At 45.1% G+C, this 19545-nt stretch overlaps 1 protein-coding gene across 1 annotated transcript in view; it reads right to left on the reverse strand.

Moving 5' to 3' along the window:
* Nucleotides 1-19545, reverse strand: part of LOC137347632 (dynamin-1-like) — a 224562-nt gene that overhangs the window by 91340 nt on the left and 113677 nt on the right. The window contains exon 14 of the mRNA XM_068012240.1: nucleotides 14568-14681. Coding sequence (XP_067868341.1) covers nucleotides 14568-14681 — 114 coding nt within the window. The remainder of the gene's footprint in view (nucleotides 1-14567; nucleotides 14682-19545) is intronic.

Here is a 19545-nt window from a genome sequence, read left to right on the forward strand (position 1 = left end):
GCAAATGACTGGCATGCTAAAGACTACAATTATAGACAAGAATGCACATTCTTTTTCATTAACCCTCCAACTGCCAACATCTGTTACTCCTTAAATCACACAGTATCCCCTATTGTGCAAGAAGTTTGCTAAGTACGGAGATTATAATTTCTTACACATTTGAAAGAGTGTCTGTAACTGGTCCATTTAACGTCTGGCTCTAAGCTCCTACGTTGAGGCAGCTATTTCTGTGCACGTATAATGGATATTAAAATCTGTGAAGACAGGCCCGCTCACGGCTTACAAGAAGTGAATCCAGATGTCCTCTATTCCCCACACACTGAGTCCCGTGCCATGGTGGGGAGGTGGGTTGGTGGGGGAGGGAGACCCTGGGCAGAGGCCAGACACTTCCCCGCAGAGGGAGACGAGCGGAGGGAAAAAGAGAGCTCCTTCCTCGAGCACACGGGGGCCACTCTCAAAAGTAACGCTGGCAGCGCCCTGGCAGACTGTTCTACCCGTGTGGCACAGGAGACAGTCAGCTAAGGGACGGAGCGAAAAAAAAAATTTTTTTTTTTTTTTTTTAAGAACAAACACTGGGTCCATTTAAATCTCTAGACTTGAAAGGAGGCCAGTTCAATACCTGGGGCAGCTAGCTCACAAAAATTCCCCGAGTACCTCAACTTCAAGCGCGCTGCGGCAGTGTTAAAATTTACACAGCAAACTTTTCCATTTAAACTTCAGTTTTGTTTTCGAATATTCAAACAAGAATAAACACAGAGCTGGAGAAAATTAGTTCACGGACTTGCCAATCTCAGTTTGTTAACAGCATAAAGGAACTTAGAACACAATTCATCCCGCCAATAAAGATCTTTTTTTTTAAAAAAACAGATTACCTACACAGGAGCTCTAAACCATATTTTTTTTTAATCCTGAAAGCATGAGCATTTGAATGAGATTCCTGGATTGCAACAGTCGATTACACTTCAAAAAAACAACTACTTCATTGCTGTAAAGTGCCTTGGACATCCTGGGCTGGGTTTTACCAAGCCCGTGACGTCAGGCTCCGTGGTGAGAGAGGCCAGAAGATGGTTCCGGCAGCGGTCTGCCAAGGAGGCCCACGCCGGGAGGGCCTGGTCCGATCCTCCCGGCAACGGCGAGGCTCCGTGGTGGCTCCCCACCGACACCGCCGCTGGGCGACAGCGTTTCAATATTTAAATGAATGACATGAATAAATTTAAATAAACATACCTGAAATCGTCTGGGCCTGCCACAATCTTCAGTGCGGTGGCCGGCACTCCCACGCCTTCAATTCCCCATCCGGGGAAAGCCAGCGTGACACTGGTCAGTGAGGGGGTGGTGGGGGGGGGGGGGGGTGGGGTGGAGGAACAGGGGTCAAATAAAGGTAATGGGTGTCGGGGATGGTGGGAAAGAGTGAACTTTAAACTTTGTCCAGTCTTGGCGGGGGTGTGGAAGGTCAGATTTAAAAGGTAAGTGTTTTGGGGGGAGGGGCGGGAAGGGAAAATAGTTAATCTAATTGTTATTTGGTGGGGGGGGGAAAGTGGCATTAGAAATTTATTTGATAGATTTTGGGGGGGTGGGGTGTATCTTCAAAAATTTAAATATGCTGGCAAGGGTGACTGCCCGTTAAAAATGGCACCAGCGCCTGCGCACAGGCAGCTGACGCCATTGCCGGGGACGGACAGCACCCCCTCCCTTCCGTGTGATCTTGCGGGTGGGGTGGGGGGGGGGGGGTTTGCGGGCCGCCCAGCTATTTAAATGAGCCACTGCGCGGGAAATCGCGGCAGCTCTTCGGTGTGCGGGCTGCCGTTTTTTGGAGCTCACCTTTAAAATCCAGCCCCATGAGGTCATGAAATGGCGTGATATAATTGCAAGTCTTTTTTTCTTATTTCTTGTTTTTAAGTTTCTCCTTAAAATCTACCTCTTTGACCAAGCTTTTGGTTCTGTGACCTAATATTTCCTTTGGTGACTCGGTGTCATACTCTGTCGAGCTCCTTGAGACGTTTCATTACGTTAAAAGTGCTAGATAAATATAAACTGTTGTTGTTGTTCTAGGGTAGCCATTTTGGAATCAGGCCTGCTATCCCATCATGCTTCGAGTGCAGCACCATAGGAACCAATCGGTTTTCTTCAGACAATGATTAAAATAATTCCTTGCACTCGTGAGGAATCCAGCAATTATGTTTGTTTGACAAGTTAGGCCTATTCATGCATTCAACCTCTCCACTGGTGGCTTTGTCTGTTCCCGTGAGGGAACAGCAACCGGCTGTAAAGTTACCCGCTCTGGTTGGACATATTCCTGGAGGCTTCATTACATAACCTCCTACCTCCTTCTACCCTGCCCTCACACCCCAACTCGTCCGCCTGTATCATGTCCCACCTTTGCACACCAATTAGAAATGATCAGATTGACAGCCAAGTATTATCCAATCAAACAGCCTTTTAGCCCCATGTCCAATATTTTATAACTAAAAAGCTAACGTGTGCAAAGATTTTTCTTTTATAAGGTACAATTTTCTCCTGGGTTTTGCTCACAGCGGTGCCCTGGAGATTAACCTTCATGGGGCGACGGTGACACAGTGGTAATGTCACTGGACTAGTAATACCGGAGGCCCAGGCTAATTCCCTGGGGACACGGGTTCAAATCCCACCATGGCAGCCGGTGGAATTTAAATTCAATTAAAACATAAAAATCTGGAATTGAAACTTAGTCTCAGTAATACTGCCATGAAATTTATCATCAATTGTCATAAAAACCTAACTAGCTCACGAATGTCCTTTAGGGAAGGAAATCTGCCGTCCTTTCCTGGTCTGGCCTACGTGTGACTCCAGACCCACAGCAATGTGGTTGTCTCTTAAATGCCCTCTGAAATGGCCTAGCAAGCCACTCAGTTGTTAAGAGCAATTAGGGATGGGCCACAAATGCTGGCCTTGCCCACATCCCAAGAACAGGATTTTTTAAAAATCCTGGAGACTCCAGGGTAAACCTGGAGGATTGGCAACACTAAGCAAGCGGGAATGGCGAATGCTCTTTTTCTTCTTATGCCTCTAGGTGACACCAGGCACAAGGAATAAGACATGAGGAGGATGTGACACACAGGCCTCACGCACAGTCGAGCTGAACCCAAGAATGTCTGCATCAATTTAAAGGGGCAGGAATGCATCTTTGGACAACTCAACCTATAACTGCTCCCCGAGTAGAAGCTTTTCAGGAGAAAAAGAATTCTCTAGCAGCAAAATCATCAACAGCCAAGTCTGAGTGAAAAATGTGTTTTGTGCAAGCTTAGCAGATTTGCTTTGGCGAAGAATAGCTTCTCAGACAGGACAGATGGCTCTGAAACTCAGCCGACACGTCATCGTGGCGATTTACTGCATAGATTTCTGATACTTGCATTTTACGCCATACCTCGGCGGTAAGACCAGGCTGGGCCACAACCCACTCCCCCTGCAACTGGTGGCAGTGCTCTACACAATGCAACTGCCATTACAGTGAGCTGTTTGCGCATGAGAGAGTGAAAGGAGGAAGAGAGAGAAAAAGGTGAGTGAGAGAATGAAAGAGAGGGAGAGAGAGTGAGGAAAACAGAGAAAGAATGAAATAAAGAGAGACTGAAAGAGAAAGAAAAGGAGAGAAGAGAGAGTAAGAGAAAGACAGAGAGAACAAACTTGCATTTATATAGCGCCTTTCCCAACCAGGATGTCTCAAAGCACTTGACAGTCAATAAGGTACTTTTGAAGTAGTTACTCTTGTAATGCAGGAACATGACAGCCAATTTGCACACAGCAAGATCCCACAAACAGCCATGTGACAATGACCAGATAATCTGTTTTTGTGATGTTAATTGAGGGATAGATATTGGTCAAGACACCGGGGAAAACTCCCCTGCTCTCCTTTGTAATAGTGGCATGGGATCTTTGACATTCACCTCAGAGGGCAGATGGGGCCTCGGTTTAACATCTCATCTCATCTGAAAGATTCAAAGAGGGAAGTAGGGGAAGTAGAGTTCCTATAAAATTTTGGTATGGGTCTCAACTTCCTGTAAATGTATAAGGCAGGGCAAGCTGTAAAAGGGGTTGGTATGTTTGAGATATGGCGAGGATGATTTTTTAAAAGAGTGAACAGAGACTCTGGAGTAATTTCACTAATGATCCAAAGCCATGATCTGAAACACAGGAGGCTTGGATAAGCTAACAGGGGCTCCAGTTCCATTGTCTGCTCTGCTACTCATAACAATTTATCGAGGAGCTTCACGGGACTGTCGCTGCATGGTGAGACCAAATGGGCACACTGGAAAGCTGGGTGGTTTGGATGTCCAATTTACTTTTTGAAAATTTCAGCCCTGTCAGAAACTGGAGCATTCACTCCACAAAACGTACACAATATGAGGAGACTTTCCTTCTCGCTGCCACCTGCAGAATGCTCAGCAAATGAAGGAAACATGGACAGAGACTTGTGCCTGCCCCAGCGATGTTGCCCTGGGATCTCCAGGGTGTTTCCTACTTGGCCTGTCCTGGGTCTGCGCCTGAAGAGGTGCCAAGTGAGGCATATGGGGTGTGATATTCCTGGCCATCCCGCCACGCATTCCCTTTTCGTCCACCCAAAAATGGCGTCTGGGAGAGGAGGTGGGGAAAAGCGGGTGGTCCTGGGACCATCATGAAGAGGGATCCTGACTGGAGACAAGTTTACTTCCTTAGCTCTCTTATTACAGGTGGGTCGTGAAGCCTCTGATCCAAGAAAACCGCTCCCTTCTGCACTCACACAATGTACCACAGCTATAATGCTCCATCAAGAGAGGAAATTTGGCCCTTACCAGCAAGAGATGAGATTATATGGCACTGGGAATCTGAAACTCTCTCCCCCAGAACATTGTTGAGGCTAGGGGGTCAACTGAATATTCCAAAACCAAGATTGATGGATTGTTGTTAGGCAAGGGGTATTAAGGGTTACAGAACCAAAGTGAGTAGATAGAGTTAAGATACAGCTCAGCCATGGTTTAAGTGAATGGTTCTCAAGGGGCTGAATGACCTACTCCTGTTGTGATGGTTGTATCACATGGAGAGGAAACAAATAGAGGAAACTGTTGCCCAAATGTATTAAAGCCTAAATGGTTATTTTCTGCACCCTTGCTGCTACAGAGACAAGATTTGGTGTTTGATTTTGGGAGGCCTGGTGCAATAATAATACTAGGCCTGAGCAGCTCCTATTTATAGCAGGCCCGTCAACCACACATACTGGCACCAGATTTGCTGGCACAACCTGGCACTGAAGAAAGAGAGACAGATAATGAGTGGATGCGCCTCTAATTTCCTGTCAGAACATCGGAGACAATTGGACACATGCCCACCATCACAACACTAAGAATAAAAACCAGACAAGATCAACAGAGCACCAACCACAAACAGAGCAAATCCTGTCCCGAAGAATCCTCTCTAATAATTTCCCTACCACTGACGTAAGGCTCACCGGCCTATAATTTCCTGGATTATCCTTGCCACCTTTCTTAAACAAAGGCACAACATTGGCTATTCTCCAGTCCTCTGGGGCCTCACCTGTAGCCAATGAGGATACAAAGATTTCTGTCAAGGCCCCAGCAATTTCTTCCCTTGCCTCCCTCAGTATTCTGGGGTAGATCCTATCAGGCCCTGGCGACTTATCTACCTTAATGCTTTGCAAGACACCAAACACCGCCTCCTTTTTGATAACGACATGACCCAGACTATCTACACTCTCATCCACCAAGTCCTTCTCTTTGGTGAATACTGATGCAAAGTACTCATTTAGTACCTCGCCCATTTCCTCTGGCTCCACGCATAGATTCCCTCCTCTGTACTTGAGTGGGCCAACCCTTTCCCTGGTTACCCTCTTGCTCTTTATATACATATAAAAAGCCTTGGGATTTTCCTTAATCCTGTTTGCTAATGACTTTTCATGACCCCTTTTAGCCCTCCTGACTCCTTGCTTAAGCTCCTTCCTACTGTCTTTATATTCCTCAAGAGCTTCGTCTGTTCCCAGCCTTCCAGCCCTTATGAATTCTTCCTTTTTCTTTTTGACTAGGCTCACAATATCCCGCGTTATCCCAGGTTCCCGAAACTTGCCAAACTTATCCTTCATCCTCACAGGAACATGCTGGTCCTGGATTCTAATCAACTGACATTTGAAAGACTCCCACATGTCAGATGTTGATTTACCCTCAAACAGCCGCCCCCAATCTAAATTCTTCAGTTCCTGCCTAATATTGTTATAATTAGCCTTCCCCCAATTTAGCACCTTCACCCGAGGACTACTCTTATCCTTATTCAAAAGTACCTTAAAACTTATGGAATTATGGTCACTGATTCTGAAATGCTCCCCTGCTGAAACTTCGATCACCTGGCCGGGCTCATTCCCCAATACCAGGTCCAGTACGGCCCCATCCCTAGTTGGACTATCTACATATTGTTTCAAGAAGCCCTCCTGGATGCTCCTTACAAATTCTGCCCCATCCAAGCCCCTAGCACTAAGTGAGTCCCAGTCAATATAGGGGAAGTTAAAATCACCCACCACCACAACCCTGTTACCTTTACATCTTTCCAAAATCTGTCTACATATCTGCTCCTCTACCTCCCGCTGGCTGTTGGGAGGCCTGTAGTAAACCCCCAACATCGTGACCACACCCTTCCTATTCCTGAGCTCCACCCATATTGCCTCGTTGCATGACCCCTCCGAGGTGTCCTCCCGCAGTACAGCTGTGATATTCTCCTTAACCAGTAATGCAACTCCCCCACCCCTTTTATATCCCCCTCTATCCTGCCTGAAGCTTCTAAATCCCAGAACATTTAGCTGCCAATCCTGTCCTTCCCTCAACCAAGTCTCTGTAATAGCAACAACATCTCAGTTGTAAGTCTCAGAGAGCGTTTTTTGTTATGTGTACACTGGGTTACTGGGTTTAGTTTCGATATCCGATTTAACTCTGAGCAATGCAGATATCACACTACATTAAATAACCAACTGATTTATTTACAAAAACATTAACTATAAAAGGTCTTGCAGATTGCAGCACATGTCTTAACAGCAGCCTGTGCTCTGTGAGGCACATCCAAGCTGTGTCTCCCGGAAGCTTCCAGAAATTTCCCACAGTTCCACTCCTGCTCTCTAGCTCTACCCAGAGGCTTAAGCAATCAAAATCTACATCTTTCAGGTGCATATCGCGGGGGTGGGGTGGGGTCGGGGGGCAGAGGTGTCGGGAGGCAGGAAGGCCACAACGTTCTTTGTAGAGCAGGAGAACAGACGCCTGCTTCTCCTGTCCCCATTAAAGCAAGTCTTAGATTTGCCAGAAGAGCCTTTCCTAACTTCAGACCTTATGGACAGACCCACCTCTGCCGAGTGGGAAAACTGCACCAGCTCCCCATGTCAGGCCCCAGTTAAAATTGCACTGGAATGATGTCATAGCACCCGGATTGGTATAAATTTATGAGATCTCTGCCTGCTTTAGGCAGGCACCTCATATGCTTACAAAATCTTGCACGTTAATCTTTCAAGATGTCGCTTTAAGGCCACAAAACCTTAATTGTTGTTAAGTAAACACAGGCTTAGGTCAGTCAGAGTTTAATTGGTTTGGTGAGGGAATTTAGCAGGTTGGAAAGCAGACATGAATTTCAAACTCTGGGCCAATGGCTGGTTTCCTTCATTACAAAACAAAGTGTCAGCCTTCGATCACTGGTAGCACTCTCTCTCCTCCGAGTTTGAAGCTTATTGGTTCAAGCCCCACTCCAGGGGCTTGAGCACGTTATGCAAGCTGACAGTCCACTGAAGTACTGAGGGAGGGCTGCACAGTCAGAGGTGCCGTCTTTGGCAAGAGAGGTTAAACAGAGGCACTGCCTGCCCTCTCAGGTAGATGCAAAAGATACCAGTGCACCATTTTGAAGGCGGCGGGGGGAATTCTCCCAGATGTCCTGGCCAATATTTATCCTGCATCCAAAATTAAGGATCCTTCAAGTCACTGTAAAAGGTCGAATAATTTTTAGTTGTAACCACTAGATGGAGTAAGAGGCACCTACAGCCTTCACTATGTGTTTAGATGTACAGTATTTGAACACGTCAACCATTATACAGGCCAAGCTGCAAGATTTATTTATTTATTTAGAGATACAACACTGAAACAGGCCCTTCGGCCCACCGAGTCTGTGCTGACCAACAACCACCCATTTATACTAACCCTGCAGTAATCCTATATTCCCTATCACCTACCTACACGAGGGGCAATTTACAATGGCCAATTTACCTATCAACCTGCAAGTCTTTGGCTGTGGGAGGAAACCGGAGCACCCGGAGAAAACCCACACGGTCACAGGGAGAACTTGCAAAGTCCGCACAGACAGTACCCAGAATCGAACCTGGGTCCCTGGAGCTGTGAGGCTGCAGTGCTAACCACTGTGCCACTCGCTGTGCTGAGGAAATGTTGTTGATGGAGTCCACCTCAAGGTACATTTTTGATAAGAGTAAATTTCTTTCAATTTAAAAAGTTTGGCACAAATTTTAGTCCTCATTTCCAGTTTGTCTCTGTCCCATGTTCTCTGTCTTGTTCTAAGTTACATTTCTCCTCATAGAATATTTTGTATGCCTGTATCTGGAATCTCAAAATGGTATTAAACTGCAGCTAGACGTCAGTCCTTGTGGCTCCACTTTCTTAGATGTCCTGAGCTCTAAATGCAAAACACTGACACGGAGTCCTTGTGGCCTGTAGCAGTTTCTGCAGCTTCGACACCTCTGGACTGTGCCCTTGTGGGCGCTGACCACTGCATAAAGGTGCTCCACAAATCAGGATAACATGCTGCTATGTAATGTTAACAAGACCACCTAGGAGAAGTGGGATTACACTGAGAAGAAAAGCAACTGCCAAGGATGCCGAGCAAAAAAGGAAAGATTCCGGCAGCATTCCACAATGATCATCAACAAGAAGTTGCATTTATCTAGAGCCTTTAACATACTAAAACATCCCAAGGTGCTTCACAGGAGCGTTATTGATCAAAAATATGACAGAGTAATATAAGGAGGTATTAGGACTGGTGACCAAAAGCTTGGTCAAAGAGGTAGGTTTAAGGAGCGTCTTAGAGGTGGAGAAAAGGTCACCACTCAGTCAAAGGGGGTCAGACGCCCGCACTGTATTGGGAACAGTCACATGGCTGTGCTTTTCCCCAAATTAGCCAATTAATGGCCAGAAGGTGGACCTGCCATCCAATTCGGATGGCGGGTGGGCTCTCGAAGTTGGAGGGCCAATAGGAGGCCCTCCAGCACTGAAGAAGCAGCAGGTTGCCTTTTCAGATAAGGGAGAGAGAGAGGGGGTGCCCCAAGATGGAGGCATCCTCTCTCCAACTTTTCACTTTAAAAAATGCCCTTGGCAGCCACGCCACCATTGTGAAGGGGGAGCCCCTCCACAGGGCAGCCTGTGGCTGCAGCTGAAACCTGGCAGGCGGGGAAGACTTCAAAGCCTGCCTGGAGCACTGCCCCCACTCCCCCACCTCAGTTTGGCACTGGGAACTGCCTCCAAGTAGCTGGGCTTTTCCCGGCTGCCTCCGGGAACCAGAAGTTTCCAGTCAGTATACGAACATAGGAAGATAGGAACATGAGTAGGCCATTCAGCCCCTCGAGCCTGTCCCGCCATTCAATGAGATCATGGCTGATCCGCGGCCTAACTCCATATACCTGCCTTTGGCCCGTATCCCTCAATATCTTTGCTTAACAAAAATCTATCTATCTCAGATTTAAAATTAACAACTGTTCTAGCTTCAACTGCTGTTTGTGGGAGAGTGTTCCAAACCTCTACCACCCTTTGCATGAAGAAGTGCTTCCTAACATCTCTCCTGAACGGTCTGGTCCTAATTTTTAGACTATGCCCCCTAGTTTTAGAATCTTCAACCAGTGGAAATAATTTATCTTTATCTAGCCTGTCTTTTCCTGTTAATATCTTGAAGACTTCAATCAGATCACCCCTTAACCTTCTAAATTCCAGCGAAAACAGGCCTAATTTGTGTAATCTCTCCTCATAACTTAACCCCTGTAGTCCAGGTATCATTCTTGTAAACCTACGTTGCACTCCCTCCAAGGCCAATATATCCTTCCTAAGGTGTGGTGCCCAGAACTGCTCACAGTACTCCAAGTGGGGTCTAACCAGGGTTTTGTACAGCTGCAGCATAACCTCTGTCTTTATACTCCAATCCTCTGGATATAAAGGCGAGCATTCCATTAGCCTTTTTAATTATTTTCTGCACTTGCTCGTGACATTTTAAAGATCTATGCACCTGAACCCCCAAGTCTCTTTGGACATCCACTGTACTTAACCTCTTCCCATTTAGAAAGTACCCTGCTCTATCCTTTTTTGGTCCAAAATGGATAACCTCACACTTGCCGGCATTGAAATCCATCTGCCACAGTTTTGCCCACTCACCTAGTCTGTCAATATCTCTTTGCAATTTTATGCTATCATCTAGACTGTCTACAATGCCGCCTAACTTTGTATCATCAGCAAATTTGGATATGTGACTTACTATGCCATCATCCAAGTCATTGATGAATAATGTGAATAATTGAGGCCCCAACACAGATCCCTGCGGGACACCACTAGTTACATCCTGCCAATCGGAGAACTTACCCATTATCCCCATTCTCTGTCGCCTACCACTCAACCAACTTTCAAACCATGACAATAATTTGCCCTCAACTCCATGGGCTTCTACCTTAGTTAACAGTTTCTTATGTGGGACTTTATCAAATGCCTTCTGGAAGTCCATATAAATAACATCCATGGACACTCCCCTGTCCACTACCTCAGTCACCTCTTCAAAAAATTCAATGAGATTTGTCAGGCATGACCTTCCCGTCATGAATCAATGCTGGCTGTCCCTGATTAACCAAAATTTTTCTAGGTGTTCAGTCACCCTATCCTTGATTATAGACTCCAGCAACTTCCCCACCACAGATGTCAGGCTAACTGGTCTGTAATTTCCTTGGCTCCCCCTTTCACCCTTCTTAAAAAGTGAAGTGACATGTGCAACTTTCCAATCCAGAGGGACCACTCCTGAACCTAGGGAACTCTGAAAGACTATAGTTTGGGCATCTACAATGTGCTCTCCTACTTCCTTTAACACCCTCAGATGGAAACCGTCAGGTCCTGGGGATTTCTCACTCTTTAGTTCCATTAATTTCCTTGTTACTGATGATTTACTTACATTAATTGTATTAAGTCCCTGTCCCCTATCGGCGATTAATTATTTTGGGACTTCCGGCAAGTTATCCTCCTTTTCAACTGTAAATACTGAGGCAAAGTAATTGTTCAACATGTCTGTCATTTCCCCATTATCAATGACACTATCTCCAGTTTCAGCTTTTAGTGGGCCTACATTGCTCTTGACCACCCGCTTTCCCTTTATGTAACTATAACATTTCTTCTTATTGATTTTGATGTCCCTTACAAGTTTCTTTTCACAATCTCTTTCAGTAGCTCTTATAAGCTGCTTTGTGACCCTTTGCTGGTCTTTGTATCAATCCCATTCGGCCGGATCTGTGCTGCATGTTACATTTTTGTAAGCCATTTCTTTTTGTTTTATGCTATCCCTAATCTCTTTAGTTGTCCATGGCTGTTTTTTCTGTGAAGTTGAGCTTTTTCCTCTCAGGGGTATATACTCACTCTGTATTTCGTTAAATGTTTCTTTTTTTTTATTTCCAAAATATACTTTATTCATAAAAATCTGCAAAAATTACATTGCCAAACAGTTTCAAACAGCACCAAAAAATACAAACATTGCAAGGGAGATCAGTTTCCTTCAATACTATCATGAGTTTCTTCACAACCCTTCCATTTCACAATTGTCGTGCCAATTACAGTTTTACATTTACAGCAAATGAAAATATTAACGATACAGTTCGAGGGGTTTCCCATGGATCCAGCCCCTCAGTTCAGCTTGGTGGGGGGACCTTACACTGTGGTCTTTAAATATTCTCCACTGTTGTTCAGTCGTTTGACCCATTAACAGATCTACCCAGTTTACCGTGGACAGTCTCTGTCTCATCCTGTTAAAGTCAGCCTTACCCAAGTCTAAAATTCTAGTAGCTGATTCGTGCTTTTCACTTTCAAACGCTACCTTGAATTCGATCATGTTGTGATCACTATTTGATAAATGTTCATGCACAGTTAGGCTACTAATTACTCATAATTGGCTCATTACTCATAACTAAATCTAATATTGCCTGTCCCCTTGTTACATCTAGGACATATTGCTGTAGGAAACTATCCCGGACACATTCCAGAAATTCACTACCTTTCTGACGGGTGCTAGTCTGCCTCTCCCAATTTATGTGTAAGTTAAAATCCCCCATTAATACTGCTCTGCCTATGTTACACACTTGCCTAATTTGTGCATTTATACAATCTAACACCTCAGAACTGCTACCAGGGGGTCTATACACAATACCTATAACCATTTTAGATCCTTTTCTGTTCCTCACTTCCACCCATAAGGTCTCCACTGGATGCTTTCCCCTCATTATATCCTCCCTCACCAATGAGGTGATATTATTTCTAATCAGTAAGGCTACTCCACCCCCTCTGCCATTTTCCCTGTCCCTCCTGTAAACTTTATAACCAGGTATATTTAGTTCCCAGTCCCGACCATCCTGCAGCCACGTCTCCGCAATGGCCACCACATCATAATCTGCCATTTGAATTTGTGCCTGCAGTTCATCTAGTTTATTTCTTACACTCCATGCATTTGTATATAGAACTCTTATTTGGGCTCTACCCCCTAACCTGTCCCTCAGCACTGATGCTTTATTCGCCTGGTTATTATTTCTCTCTTCTGACATTATGCTGAATGGGTCTTTAATGTGCTCAATTGGCTACTTGACACTTGCCCAGGCAGGTAGCCCAGCCACTCCCCCATCCAGTCTCTGGGGATATGGCCCGGATGCCAGGAAACATGCCTACCGGCCAGTGGCACAAATTTTTGCGCCCACCCACCTGCCGTGTTCGCCCCATTTGGGGGCTAAAAATCCTCCCCAAAATAGCTGCGCGGAGTTGATCAAAGAAGTGCCTTAAAACACCAACTTTGCACGACACCCTTTCTCACCCTCTCCTCTTCCACTCTGTGCGTCAAATACAGCCTGATGCTTCTAACCACCAACGTTTCACATTGACCATGCTTCCCATCTAGCATCTGCATGTCACCCACTTGCTGACAAACACTGGATGTAGGATTGACATACTTTCTCATGCTGCCCAGTGGTTGCTCCAGATGTTGATTCCAAAGCAATTCCATGTGTACTCATCTACATTTAGCTGGCGCAGGCCCCGAATTGCCCGGAATGTAACCGCCTCCCTCATTTCCATAGTTTCTGTCAGTTTTGGAAATCAATGTCGGTGAAAGTGCGGGCTGAATTTTACGAGCGCGCCGCAAACCGCGGCGGTGTGCTCTTTGAAGTTGGCAGTCCGCTCGTGCGAATCCGCCTTCAGCTGAGCCCCTGCGATATTTTGGGTGGGGCTTCATTTAAATGGAGGGGGCAGAGTAGCCGCCCCCGATGATGTCAAGGGGGGGCGGCTGCTCCGTCCTCAGCAATGGCGTCTGGCGCCGTTTTTAAAGGGCTTCAAGCCCTGACAGTATGTGCATTTTTAAAGCCACCATCACCTTTTATTTGAATAAAATCAGTTCATTACACATCAAAGCCCCTCTTCCACCCCCCGCAACAATGAAATATGTTTATTTCCCTCTCAGCCCCGAAAAAAAACATTTTTGCCAGTCCTGACTTTCCAACCCCAAACTTTGCACTCTTTGCCCTTCAACCCCTTCCCACCATCCCCTCAGCCAATTCAATCAGTTTTCACTGCTCCCCACCACCCCCTGGCCCTGAGAATTTCACTGCTCCCCATTCCCATTCAGTGTCACTCCTTGGATGTCTGTGCGGACATCCGAAAGCGCGCGAGTTCCAGCCGGCAGCAGAATATCGGCGTGGGTTGGTTAAGTTTATTTGTATGTTTTTTCATGAATTTTAATATTAAAATGAAAGGGTCACACCGAGGCCTTGCCACCACCGGTAAAATGCGGCAGGGCCTTCTCGGCATCAGGGGTCATGGCGGGTCTCTCCCAGAAGAAACTTCTGGACCCCACCCCCCCCCCGCCATGATCCCTGACACCGAAGGGCTAGTAAAATGCAGCCCCACATCACTGTCATCGAAAACCCATAGACTGCCAGGTGCAGTCAGTGATTTGCTTCCAAGCTACTGTAAGATTAAACTTGAACCAGGCGTGAACTGTGAATGAGTTCCATTGTTGAAATGAGGCAAGGGTTGAGGCAGGGTAACACTCTCCAATTGTAGCACCTCTGTCAGTCCTTCCCGCAATCTACAGATTTGTAAAACCCTCAGCATCATGTAACCACTATTTCCTAACCTGCCTCCTCTTCTCTCTGACACTTTCCAGCCTTGGTGTGTTCCTCCACTCTGAGCCTTTGTACCCAGCCCCAGGTTTTCTCCATTTGAAATTAAAACCACCTTTTTGTCCCTACAACCAACACCTTTAAAGAAGGAAGAAAATGATGAACTGACCTCATCGTCCTTGTACCAGGACAGATTCTCTGCCGTCAGCACAAACCAGTACTCTTTAGCACCTCCCTTCATGATGCCGATGTTATTGATCGTGAGCCAACCCTTCCTGATCACCTGAAATAAATATAAAGGAAGAATTAACACACGGAAAGCAGGTTAGTAACTATAATATCTAAAATATAACACAGCTTGGATTTACACACATCTAATGTAAATCAATGCATGTTACAGCAGAGTTATATACAAAAAAATAGTATGTCTTCTCTGTATAGAAATTTGGGTAGTTGATTAAAAGGTTAGAATCGATTTTAGGGTTTTTGATGCCAGGATCAAATATGACAATGGAACTTGAGCAGTTTCTAATTATCACCGCCCACTATTCCCCGAGATTAACCTCCATCCTCAAACTTGCACCCTACATAATGAGAAAAAGGGGAGCAGGGGTCAGAGAATGGAGGGGGATGCTTTGAACAGAAAACATCCCCCCTATCCTCCTTTCCCATTTAAATTTCTTCTTTGGAGGGATGCGAGAGATGGGCCTATCTTGTATGTGGAAATAATGGACCATATTTATAATTTTTGGGATGGGAAGGAACCAATTATTGGTTTGTGCTTCCCCTATAGGAGGAGTTTGGCAGTGGGCCCAAAATAGCAGGGAATGCACAGAATGGCCTGCAAAAGGCAGAGCAATTGTACTTTACAGGAATGGCACATAGATTTACACCATCAGCAAACAACTGGCACTGTGAATATCCAAATAGAATAAAACAAGTTTCTCTTTGGGGTCACGTGGGTTGATGATTAAATGATATCCTGTGAGTGAAGTGTAGAAGCCCTGTCTTCCAGGCCCTGAATCTGTACTTTCACTGCCTTTTCCAGTGGGAGCCACCAGAGCTTCATATGGAAGTCACAGAGAATCACCATCTTCAAAATGATGAACTAATCCCCCCACCCCCGTTTCATCCACTTAGGTTCACATTTAAAACCAAATTTCAGCTTGATACTGAAACCTAAAAAAAACCACACAAACCCACTCCCCATGGAAACACAAGGCATCAAGGGGGTCCAACAGTCAAACTTGTGAAAAGCTAAAGCCAAAACAAAGGAGATAGAGGAAAAAAAAGCAACATGCAACAGAACGAAAGGTTGAGAGCCAAAGACTATCAGCTCAAGCTACGTAACTAAACATACAGAACGCACAGTCAAGCGGATGTACATCTGGGTTCCGCCAGGAACAGAAACAGGATCAATGCTGCAACTCTTCAGCTCTTTCTGATCGGGGATGAATAGGGTTTCAGCATTCGGCTAAAGGGAAACTCCGTGACTCAATCAAAATATATATTGGCTGCCACTCATTTGCCAGCATTACCAAATATTAAAAAACTATGATAGAAAGGCAAGCAAACTATTTTTTATTTCCTCAGAATATTTTGGCAATAGGAATGTCAACTTGCACTGTGTGGAAGGCAGTGGGAAGGAACAGAGACATTACTGTGTCACTGAGATTCCTGTTTAACCTCACTCAATAAAGAATATCATCACTGATGAAGTCACAGTTGATTAACTCACAAAATGGTCATTTGCAGCAATAGACAAAGATAATATTTTATTCCAGGAATGGTGGACTCATTTTTCAGAGCTTTGCCGATAGCTTCACCCTCCCTCTCGCATTTAAGGAATAGCTCAGTACTGTCATAGATAGATGCTAACGTTGGCATTCTGCAAGAAGAAGATCAAGTTGACCGGAGATCTTCGCCATCCAAACCTATCTTGCCTTTCCAAGAACACAGGATTAGGAGGAGGCTATTCAGCCCCTCAAGCCTATTCCACCATTCAGTTACATCATGAGTGATCCATACCTCAACTCCATTTACCTGTCTTGGCTCCATAATTAGTCAATAGCCTTGTCTAACTAAAATCTGAGTCTAAAAAAATTCAACAGATTCACTGCCTTTTAGCCAAGTGAGTTCCAGTTTTCCACTATCTCCACTAAATGGCCTAGCTCTAATTTTAAGCTCGTGCCCTTCTGTTCTGGACTTCTCCCACCAGATGGAATATATTTTTTGCATCTATTCCAGATTAGATCAACCTCAACCTGCTAAACACCAGGGAGTACAAACCACATTTGTGCCACGTGTCCTCATTTTTTATTTTAACCCCCGATATCATTCTGCTGAATTTGCTCTGTCCTCCTGCCTTGACCAATATATTTTTTTCTGCAGGTCAGTGCCCAAAACAGAACGATGTAATTCAGATGAGGCCTAGCCAAGGCTCGGTACAACTGAAGCATCACTTCCTCACTTTTCCATCCCAACCACCTTGAGGCAAAACCTTCTTTTTGAAGACTTTTGCGCACCAGCTTTTAGTCATTTGTGTAGCTGAACACCTAAAACTTTCTGCTCTGCCACAGGTTCTGGTCTCTCTCTTAAATTCCAATGCGTCTTTCTTGGATCCACCTCGCGCAGTTCCAGAATGAAATCCATCTACCATAGTTTTATCCGCTTATTTAGACAACCTGTCCCTTTGTAACTTCCTGCTCCCACTTACGTGTCATCCTGTGAAGTGAAAGGTGACAACTGAAATTGATAATATAAAAGGCAGTGGAGATGCCAGGGGGAAAACTTCCATTTAGGCACTCCCAGCATGGAAATGCACCCACCAAAAGCTCACATGTGGAAGTATCTCCCCACTCCCTCCTGAATCTCAAATTTGGACTGTTCAACCCTGCCCAGATGTAGCTCCAACACTTAACCAGCGTTTCCACAGCAACGATATACTCACCATAATTTCATCCTTCACAGAGTAACCATAGCAGATGTAAAGAAGCCAAGCAGAGGAGTGGCAAGAGGAGGAAGGTTCAATAAAGAAAGGGAGAATATAAATGAGCCTGATTATTACACTAGTATAAGGGATGGCATTTGCTTACAGTACAATCCACTTACAGCAAATACAACACACCTATCCTGGCAGCTCATTCAAGCCATTGTGATTTTTGGCTGCTTTAAGGCAGTTATTTAAAACTGCTGTAGGCCTGGGAAATAGACTGTAAAAGAAACACTTGCAATCAATATTTTTTTTTTAAATGGACATCCGAAAGAAACTTGTGCTGAAAAATTTCAATGATGAAGAATTTCTGAGATTTCATTAGTTCGCAAAGAAATATTTTGGGGATTTCAAAAAATGTGTCGAAGGAAACTCTGGTCCAAATTTACCAACTTGTTCCTGCCTCAATGGTCCCAGAAGTTTGATTTTGATCATTTGCTGTTTGTACTGGTATCAATTAATTTTTCTTGAAATTTCTCACTTGAATGAGCTTCATCATCACAAACATTACCTGGATGAGAAAAAAAATGAAAATCGCATAAAAAGCAACGAAAAAAAAAAATAAGACCAGCACAGCTGAATAAAGCTCTTAAAGGGGATGGTAGCTGTAGAATCTGTCGCATTTCTTCTTCCAAGATTTGGTGGTAGGAAGAATCGTTGTTTGCCTGACTCCTGGTGAACTGCAGTGAATGCAACACGTGTCGTCCACAAAATGATGAGGTTCTGATTACTGGTTTGCAGGTGGACTGATTGGGCCCTCATTCTGTAAATTCCACTCCCCTCCTCCACCGGTCCCAACCTGACCAAATCTCCTGGTCAGCATTCATCAGTGCTTACATCTGACCTTCCACTTTACGTTCATTTTATTTGTAGCCCAGCCAATGGCAGGCAGGCAGCGAGAGACGGAGGAAGAGACAGGCAGCACCCTAGCAAGCTCGGGCAGCCAATAAGGAGTAATCTGGATTCACAAGACCTTTGCACTCGTCCCTAAAGTTTTGACTGTAGCTAAAAACTTTAAAAGTGAGGGCCTGAGCTCACCAACTAGGAACATAAGAAATAGCAGGAGGAGGTCAAATGGCCCCTCGAGCCTGCTCCCCAATTCAGTAAGATCATGGTTGGTCAAATTGTTGAATGTATTGACCAAGTGTAAAGCCATGCAGACTCGGAAAGGCCCAGGTTCAACCACTCCTTAATTCAGTCTATAATTGGAGTTTGCGTCTCCTGGGCTAGAGAACGGAAAAGCCAGCCAAGGTTCCTCCTTCCAATTGTTTTCCATGGAGTAGGTGTGAGGATATCTGATGACGACAGGATCATGCTTAGCCTGAAATGCTACCCCATTCCCCCATCCCACCTCAACTCTATCAGTACCTCACAGTCCAGGCTCACGTGTGAAGGCCAGTCACTTGTATGAAGTTACGGAGAGAGAAGCTGTCACTCATGAAACTGCACGCTGTAAGAGACAGCGAGGGTTAAATTGGTCATGGGCGGGGTCACAAAAATAGGCAGAATCGCATCGATCTCCCATTCTACGCTCCGCCCGATATTCAGTTCCATTGGCTTCAATAGCAGTGGGCGTGTGGTGTAATAGTTGGCAAACGGAATTCCGCCTGCATTGCAACCCCACCATATCCAATTTCACCCCCACTACATTCAAGACATGGGGGAGAAAATTGGGATTAAAAAAAAAACACACACACATGGAGAAATCCTTAAAAGGGCGTGCTACACTCTGGACCAGCAGCTGATGAAGTTTAATGTTACTGTGTGAGGTGAGTGTGTCATTAAGATCGAGATAATGCAATCGGTGTTGGAAAATATCGCAGCAGAAAAGCGTCAGGTTGTTTGGGCCTATTTTATTCACTCAGCCTCCCCAAAGACCAGACATTGAACCTGGGACCCTTACTAGTCTGGATGATCCAATACTACACTCAACTGAGGAATTACCAACTCATCCACCAGGAAACGATTTTCCCCTTTAACATTACCATTAATATACATGATAGTCTACGCAAGGACAGTATGTGTGAGCAGTGGGCCTGTGTTCAAGATCTATCCCATTTCAGGACACAGTAATAGCTAAGAGACCACAGTGAAGATCTGCATCAGTCCTTTGGGGACACTTTTAAATTTGGAATTCAGCCTGGGCTGGTCAAAG

This window comes from Heterodontus francisci, chromosome 32 (genome assembly GCF_036365525.1).
Source record: "Heterodontus francisci isolate sHetFra1 chromosome 32, sHetFra1.hap1, whole genome shotgun sequence".
In the NCBI taxonomy this organism is placed as follows: domain Eukaryota; kingdom Metazoa; phylum Chordata; class Chondrichthyes; order Heterodontiformes; family Heterodontidae; genus Heterodontus; species Heterodontus francisci.